The sequence below is a fragment of the Merops nubicus genome, unplaced genomic scaffold (assembly GCF_000691845.1).
Source record: "Merops nubicus isolate BGI_N331 unplaced genomic scaffold, ASM69184v1 scaffold4069, whole genome shotgun sequence".
Lineage (NCBI taxonomy): Eukaryota > Metazoa > Chordata > Aves > Coraciiformes > Meropidae > Merops > Merops nubicus.
This window is the reverse complement of record NW_008631503.1, coordinates 1-8706: the sequence shown is the minus strand read 5'-3', so window position 1 is coordinate 8706 and position 8706 is coordinate 1. Positions and strand designations below refer to the sequence as shown.

The window sequence follows — 8706 nt, the reverse complement described above, 5'->3', positions numbered from 1 at the left end:
CAGGAATGCTAGAAGGAACTGGCAGCGAATCCAAGATCACTTCTTCTTTGCAACATTTCATCCACTTGAAGATTATAGTCTAGAGGCAAGTCCAAGACTATTGCTGATCATTGTATATGTGTAGTTTTGCAAGTGTATTATTATCTTTTTGTGTTTTAATGCAGGCTGAATAATAATCAACTGTTAATTATTTAAAACTGAAAAATTAAGTTCACCTAAATTGTGTTGGATTTCAGCTGAAAGACTGTAGCTTAATTCTCTAATAATTGTGCTAAAAACCTAGGTCAGTTAAGAAGAGGTATATGTGATGAATGTGCTGATCTGTGTGGGAGTTAATCAGGTTTTATATTTGAGGCTGGAAAAGTTACTTCTAATAACTGAAGAATATCTACTTAATTGCATGTATCAAAAATCCTAAAAAACTACATCTCCTGCCTTTAAAAGTAACTTGAGGTTATTTAAAAAGAATTGTTTGGTGTGAATGATTTACAGATACATAACTTCAAGAGCATCTTTTTCACCTATCCTTTTTTCTGTAGCTTAAATAACTGACAGCTGAATAAACACAGAGGAAGAAAGTAAAAATAAGGGTGCAGATAAAAATAAGAGGTAGAAGAACTAAGCTGAAAATACAAGATAAACATGAACATGAAAAGGAGTATATGTGTTCTGGCATAAACAGTGCCTTCTTTCAGAGAAGAATTCTTTTTTTTATTTTTAACTAATGTTCTGTGAAATACTTTTGTGATCACTTAAATATGCTAGATATGAATTAGCAGAATTCAGAAGTGAAAGTCCTGAATGAGGAAGGGGGAAAAAAACCCAAACAAACCAAAACCAAACACAACAAGGCTAATACTGATGTATTTAAATGTATTTGAGGTGCATCTTCACCTTCATCTTGAAGGTGTGTTGGGATAAAGAAAATGTCTGGATTTTAAGCTCTTAATCTTATTCAGCCTTTCCCTTGGGATGTATGTGTGTTCCTCCTTGATAAATTGTGCTTAGCTGTATTGGTAGTGCTGAGCTGGATTTTACTCCTAGGTTTTAATGGTTTTGACTGTATTCCTTTTGACATTAAATCAATCTGCATTCTTTACTAGAGTTTGGTAAGACCGTCTGAAAACTCTTTAGTGTTACACATAAAACATTTGCAGAAGGCCTCTGTGCTAAGAAGCGTAGTGTTAATTCTTTGTTACTCTAGACTTTCAGAACAGTAATCAATGCATATCCTTAAAAAAGCTCTAATTGAAGAGAGAGACTAGATCTGTAAAAGTTTAGGATGTCTCAATATTTACCACTTTACATATAGTGCTATGTATTAGTAAGTTATATCAAGTACAAGAAAAATAAGTATTAAAAGAATAAAATTTTTGATAAAACGTGCAATAACCAGAGCTTAATTTGTCTTGCTTATTTAAGTGGTGCTGTGCTAATAACACTGTTACATTGCAGACAATATTTTACACTCTTCCCCGCCTTTCGGAACTTGCTGAAGATGAATGGATCTCACTCTCTAAATTTGACAGATTCACTGACATTCCTTTGCCACCAGCATTTCAGTGGTATCATTCTCGAACAGAACTTCATGATCTGAAACCAAGTGACTGGTCTCAGCAAGACATGGGTAAAATATAGTCTATATAAATACAGGTTTTTGTACGTAGTAGCTGTATACCTCTGTATTTGTGATATACCTCTGATCTCTGTGTTTTTCGGCTGAAGTAGACTTTTATCTATGTGATCAGAGTATACACCATAGGATAATAGTAGATGACTTATCATAGAATGGTTTAGGTTGGAAGGAACCTTAAAGATCATCTAGTTCCAACCCTCCTGCCGTGGGCAGGGACACCTCCCACTAGACAAGGTTGTACAAAGCTCCATCCAACCTGGCCTTGGAAGACTTCCAGGGACAGGCATCCACACCTTCTCCAGGCAGCCTGTTCCACTGTCTCACTATCCTCATTATAAAGACTTTCTTTCCTACGTGTAATCTAAATCTGCCATCTGTTCAGTTTAAAACCAGTGTCTCTTGCCCTATCACTAAACTCCCTGAGAAAGAGTCCCTGCCAATCTTTCCTGTAGGCCCCCTTTAAGGACTGAAAGGCCACTATAAGGTCTCCCTGGAGCCTTGTCTTCTCCAGGCTGAACAACCCCAGCTTCCTCAGCCTGTCCTCACAACAGAGATGTTCCAGCCCTCTGATCATCTTCATGGCCCTCCTCTGGACCCAAACAGATCCATGTCTTTTCCTGGGGCCCCCAGAGCTGGTCGCAGTACTCCGGGTGAGATCTTACAAGAGCAGAGCAGAGGAGGAGAATCACCTCACTTGCTGGCCATGTTTCTTTTGACGCAGCCCGGGATGCAATTTGCTTTCTGGGCTGCCAGCACACATCACTGGTTCATACTCAGTTTTTCATCCACCAGCACCCCGAAGTCCTCTGCAGGGCTGCTTTTTATCCATATAATGATGTCTACAGTGTTACCATTTAATAATCTTTACTGAAACAGTAGTGTTCACCACTTGCATACCCATAGGACTACTACTTGGTTTTATAGGTTCAAATTCAGCTGAAACAGATAGCCAGACAGAATGGACTGATGTTCAGAAAAAGATTATACCCTGGAAAAACAGTACTCCTAGTTTAGACCTGGAAATGGTATTTCAGGATCGCGCTGCTAAACTCGGTAAATCAAACAGCAGACTGATCGTGGTGGCTTCACTTATTGATAAACCTACCAATTTAGGAGGTAAGGTTGACTGCACGTTTTTAAACTTTTATGTTAGACTTTTGAGCCCACTTGGATAATAGGAGTAATTTTCATCTTGTGTTGGTAATTAGAAAATAATGCTCAGAGAAATAGTTATCCTGAAAAAAAGTGACAAAAGGAAATAACACTTGCTTTAGAAGTCTTTTCTATAGTTACAGTTTAAGGAAGGAAAAAAAAAAGTATTTACGCATAGCATGCATCAACTTTGCTGTAAATCACGTTCAATTTCTTAGTGCTTTAACATCCTTTGTTACAGTCGAGTTTTCAACTATGTACACAACTGAAGGAAATAATTTGCTTTTACTTTTTTTTTCTATAACAATTACAATAAATCTTGTAGACCTACTAGTTTCTCATGACTGTTGGACAGGAAAGTGCCTGTTTGTGATTAAGTACTCCTTCACAACGTTGTGCAAGCTGTGATATAATACATCCTGCAAACACTTTATTGCTTTGTGCTTGGTGTTGGCAGCAGTTTAAATAAATGCAGTGAGACTGTTAATGAAAAATAAACCCACAAGCTGGTGCTGTCTGCATTCTAATGTTCTAACGTGTCATTCTCTCAAGCCTCTCATTTAACAGGTACTGGATTTAGAGCTTAAGCATGTGCATGTGTGTCTCTGGTGAAGCTTGTACACTGACCCATTAGTTTGTGATATTAATGTTGGAGAAGCATGTTGTCAGGCATAGTGCTTTTCTAATTTTTACCCTTCTGCTAAGTTACCAAACTTTTTTTCCTAGTAAATTATGTGGAACAAGGTGTGGCTTGGAACAGACCTAAGAAGCACCTGGAACTGATTAAAAATAGAGATTTCTCTTTTGGATTCTTTGTCTTTTTTCACTTACCAAAATATTCTGGCTTGGTGTTTATTTTCTACACAAGTCATTTTAATCCTGCTGTTTGTAGGTTTATGTCGCACAAGTGAAATATTTGGGGCATCTGCACTAGTTGTTGGCAATCTTCATTACATACAGGATAAGCAGTTCCAGCATCTTAGTGTTTCTGCAGAGCAGTGGCTCCCCCTTGTCGAGGTAAATGGAAACATTTTAATAGTTAATAACTGTGTTCGTACATCTTCAGTTCATCAAACGCACATATCAGTCTTTTATATCTGGAAAATTGAACTTTTTATTTAACAGGAGCTCCTACTGTTGTCTCTGACACTTAATTTGAGTGTTTTGGTATAAACTTTGGGCCAACCTCACAAAAAAGAATTCAGAAAATACTTTTAATTTCTTATTGCTATGATCAACTGATTGTGAGATGTCATTGTTACATCTTACTCTGTTTTATAGTGGTGCACTGGAATTTAATACTTATTTATGAATGTTGAACAACACTTCCTTTAGCTTGCTAAATCCATTGCTTTTGGTAATTTCAGGGTGATAATCTTTGAGTTTACCTGAAGATAACTTGTGCCAAGCTTTTAGAACTTGTTATCTAGCTTAGAAAAAACGATGATTTCAGCCTGTATGTTTAGTATTTTGTAGAAAAATGTAATATTTTATAAAAATAATCAGGTTTTTCAAGATCAGCTTGAAGTAATCTGAAAAATTCAGTGTAAATTTTTCATTTTTCCTCCACAATTAAGATTTTTTTCTTCAGAATGAGATAGCTGTAGTGTATTTTCTAATTTCTGTACGGAACTCTATTGATGATGGAACTTGTTGCATGAAGAAATTTTCACTGAAAACAAGTAAACTGTTTAGACAGTAGGATGAAGACAACTAAGAACTTTTTCACTGCAAGCTGTCACAAGTTGTAATGCAGGCATGAAAGGCAGCTCAGCTTCAATATACTGGCTGTTTTGCAAAGGAATTCCAGGTTAAATGAAAACTATGTGCCTTGTCCCTGTGCAAAAGTGATTCTTTAGCATTCAGGTGTAAGGCTTGTAGCTGCCAGAAGCATAAAAAGCCTTTATTCATTGTGTTTGTGGAGTACATTTTTGTGGCATTACTTAACCTTTTGTGATATTGCTGAAGAGCTTTTAAAATGTTAAGCTATGAATATGGATCAAGCCTCTGGGGGTAAAAGCCATTTATCTTAAGTCTCCAAGTAAACTGATTTATTTTCAGTAACTTCAGAACCTTACAAATTGTGATATTTAAATATTTGTTTATTTCTTTTTCCTTTGATGGACAGGTGAAACCATCTCAGCTTGTTGATTATTTGCAGCAGAAAAAAATGGAAGGCTACACTATTATTGGTGTGGAGCAGACAGCTAAAAGTTTTGATCTTACAGAATATTGCTTCCCAGAGAAGTCCCTGTTATTGCTGGGGTAAGAACACACTTTCTTGTAAATTTACCTCTTGCAGTCCATCCCTTCTACTAGTCAAAGTTCGGTCATATGAAACCAAGTGACACTGTCAGCCACTCCTCCTAAGACTTATGGTCTAGACCATTAACCAGCTTTGTTGTCCTTTGGACATGCTCCAGCACCTCAATGTCCTTTTTGTAGTGAGGGGTCCAAAACTGAACCCAGTATTCGAGGTGTGGCTGCACCAGCTGCGAGTACAGGGAACACGGAACAGTGGTTCCCACAGCACTACTAGTCCAGCAAGAGGAAGGAATGAGAGGGACAATATGATCTAAAACTGCTGCAATGCTTTGCAAAGCCAGCATGTAGCTGCTTCCCCTGACAAGTCAGCTGCTCTGAAGGCCAGCAGCTGCTGAAGGGGGCTGTTCTTGCTTCACCATGGGGCTTTCCCCACTTACAGACACTGGTGTGGCTGATCAGGTGAGCCTATTTATTCGGCTGACTTGACAGTGAGCTTAGTGAAGGTGCATTTAGGGTGGCCCTGTACGTGCAGGCCACAGTGAGCTCAGCAAGGAGGCCTGCCTGTTTGCCTTGCTTAACTTGGTGAGGAGGACTGGAGCACAGTGCAGTGCAAGGTGCTTTAACAATTAAGGATGAGGCATGGGACAAAGCGGCAAGATTTTGCAGTACAAGCAGAGGCCAAGACAGCTTCAGAGAAAAGCAGTTCCTATAATCAGGGAAGCCTCACATGTGACAGAAGGGAAACTACTTCAAGACTCTTAGAGGAAAGTGCCTACAAGGCAGAAAGCTACTGGAATGGCAAGGCCACTGAATGAGAGCAGGAGGAGCCTGCCTATGCTTTTAGGACAAAGTGGGCAGAAATACCTTTTTTTCAAACCTTTTTTTATATGTAGCTGATCTTCAGTATGTAGTTCTCATAACAACTTTGTTACCTTCTAATTAAAAACATATTTTTAACTATCAGTAACATTTGGTATCTTCTGGTGTGCTCATTCTGAAAAGGTGAAACATTTCCAGTTCAAGTTTTCAATCCAGCTTGACATTCCCTCGTATCAAGACCTCACTAAATGTAAAGTGGGCAGTTCAGCTTCCCTGCTGTGCCAGTAGCTCCATGCCCTAGTCATTTTATCTATAGCTGCTTCAAAATAAAGGCAGAGAGAGGGAGCCCTTGTGTTGGGAGTTCAGCTATTGCTGGACCAGTGAACTGGGGATGAACTGCTCTACCATTTTTCTTACATCAGATCTTAGTCAGGTTAGTCATTTTATCTGTTATGTATTACTGCTTTTAAAAAAACCAGTAATTTCTTGTCCTCATCAGTTACATGGAGGGCAGATACACCATTTGTCAAATACTGTTTGGATGCTGTTGAGACTTTTGCACCTTCTGCTTTCTGGAACAGCTGCCTTTTCTCTGATCCAAGTTACTGTTTCTTCTTTGCTAGAAATGAGCATGAAGGAATCCCAGCAAACCTGATTCACCACCTGGATGTCTGTGTGGAAATTCCTCAGCAGGGTATTATTCGATCACTCAACGTTCATGTAAGCGGAGCTCTGCTGATTTGGGAGTACACAAGGCAACAAGTGATCAAGCAAAAACGACAAAAATAACTGCCAAGAATTTCGTGCCTTATAGTGCAGCTGGGTGACCTCCTACGGTGCTACAACATGAAATTCTGATTAGAAGAGATACAAACTCAGGGTGAATGAGAATTCTTAAGTTTTGCATGTCTTGTTCTCTCTAGTGTTCGGACTGACTTTTAAATGCCTTAATACTTCACCTGCTTAAATAAAGCTGTTGCATTGGAAATATTGTTTATATTGCATATGGTATGTGTGATTTTTCCACCATTAGACCATCAGCAAAGTACTGTGATAAATAACTGACATACTTCTAGCAGAGATACTGACAAAAAACTATTATTGCTAATGTAAAAATTCCTATTGCTTATATAAAAATGAGCATACTCGAAATATGTAAGTTACATACATGCACAGGATGCATTAGGTCTTCTAAAGGCTCCAGTTTTGTAAACTGTCTGACTGAAACTGCATTTTTAAAATACTTTGAAATACTTGGTGAATGACAAATACAAATTACATTATATCTACCACCTCCTTTTGATGACCACAAGTAGGAACAGACTTGACTTTTTTTTTTTTAAGGAAAAGCTGATTAATTACTGATTTTTTTTTTTATTGTTCTCTTTAGAATATTTACATGGCATTATTAAATAATCATTTATTCCTGTGAAACAATTTGGCAAATTACACATTCAAAACCTCAGATTTGTGAGCAGCCCTGCACCATACTTCTTTGACTTGTACTCATGAAAAACCTGTCCGTGACTGACCATCTTTTCAGCAGAGATCTTGGAACAAGAACAGCAGTCTGCATTTCACGGTGACAGTTCTTGAGGCCAGGCAGCTTCTGCTTCTTTCTCATGCTTTGTCTTTCCATAGTCTCACCAGTTTTATTCTGAAAGCAGAGTACCTAAGACTTCCCAGCAGCTTCTGGAGGATAATACCCTTCTGTTTCAAGCTTTCTCTTATATTCTAAATAGTCTCTTCTTTTGTCAAAATATTTAACCTGTTTAAAAAGAGAAAACAATGTTCATCAGAAGAAACTAGCAGAGGAAGGGGCTTTGTGCACCACAACAATTCTTAGGGAATAAACTGCCTTCGATCACTGAACTTAGGGAGGATTCTAACTTAATACATGAGTTGGGAGGTTCTTGCCATGTTAAACTAGAAGGCTAAAGAGGAGTGGAGTGTGCTTGTTTTTTGTGGTTTTTTTAATCATTCTGAAAGTGAACTTTGATACACTGTCACCCCATTACCTCCATGAAAATTTAATACAAGCAATCTCTTGCTCTGCTGTTTTCACTGCAAAGATTATCTGTACTGCAAAGATAAATCCAGCAGCTTTTGTATGGTAATGTGGACTATGTGATCTCTTAAGTCATTGCCTACAGCCACTGATGTGCACGGTGCAAAGCCCCCCAGAGGAAATGGTCGTGACTAGAGATGACATAGAGCAGAACTGTGCTATTCAAAGTGTAAGCCTGTACAGCAACTGTGAATGTACTTGGAGTTTTTAACTGACTTCAGTCTACCAGCTCCAAGAGGAACCGTTCAGACCTGCAGACACTACTGGTACTAAAAAGCGACGCTTATTAAAAAAAAAGTTGGTTTTTTTTTTTTTTCTCTAGCTTGAGCTTAGAAAACTAGAAAGTACAACATGAATACGTTACATGTAGACAGATGGTTTAGGGTGAAATAATACTGCAGGAAGAAGGGCATTTTTACACACAGGAATATATCAGATGCCAGTCTTGAGATGCCATGTAACTGCAAGCCCTGCTTGTCACCGCCATTCTGTCTTCAGTAATTTCTGTGCATTTCTAAAAGCTTTTAAGGTCCTCTCCGAACTTTGATTTCATTAATAGTGGCGGCTGCTCACCCACTGCTGCGGACACAGGGACTCGAAGGACCGCCGAAGCTTCTCGCACTCGGAGGCGCCCTCCCCGTGCCTGTCCAAGCACCGCCAGAACTCGTCGCGGGCTCCCCAGCAGGCCTTCCTCTCCTCCATCGTCGGCGCCGACATCTTCGCTACCCGCCTGCAGAAGGCAAGCGGCGGTGGTGCAAGCGCGGCG

At 39.0% G+C, this 8706-nt stretch overlaps 2 protein-coding genes across 2 annotated transcripts in view; one reads left to right on the top strand and one right to left on the bottom strand.

The window, feature by feature from the left end:
• Nucleotides 1–6860, top strand: part of TARBP1 (TAR (HIV-1) RNA binding protein 1) — a 40004-nt gene extending 33144 nt beyond the window's left edge. The window contains exons 24-29 of the mRNA XM_008947568.1: nucleotides 4–85; nucleotides 1456–1627; nucleotides 2561–2752; nucleotides 3681–3805; nucleotides 4917–5053; nucleotides 6496–6860. Coding sequence (XP_008945816.1) covers nucleotides 4–85; nucleotides 1456–1627; nucleotides 2561–2752; nucleotides 3681–3805; nucleotides 4917–5053; nucleotides 6496–6661 — 874 coding nt within the window. The 3' untranslated portion in view covers nucleotides 6662–6860. The remainder of the gene's footprint in view (nucleotides 1–3; nucleotides 86–1455; nucleotides 1628–2560; nucleotides 2753–3680; nucleotides 3806–4916; nucleotides 5054–6495) is intronic.
• A 684-nt stretch (nucleotides 6861–7544) lies between these two features.
• LOC103779922 (cytochrome c oxidase assembly factor 6 homolog) lies at nucleotides 7545–8657 on the bottom strand. The gene is made up of 2 exons (XM_008947567.1): nucleotides 8514–8657; nucleotides 7545–7640 (listed from the first exon to the last, which is right to left on the bottom strand). The coding sequence occupies exons 1-2, from the start codon at nucleotides 8655–8657 to the stop codon at nucleotides 7545–7547; spliced, it is 240 nt and encodes a 79-aa protein (XP_008945815.1).
• Nucleotides 8658–8706: the final 49 nt, after the last annotated feature.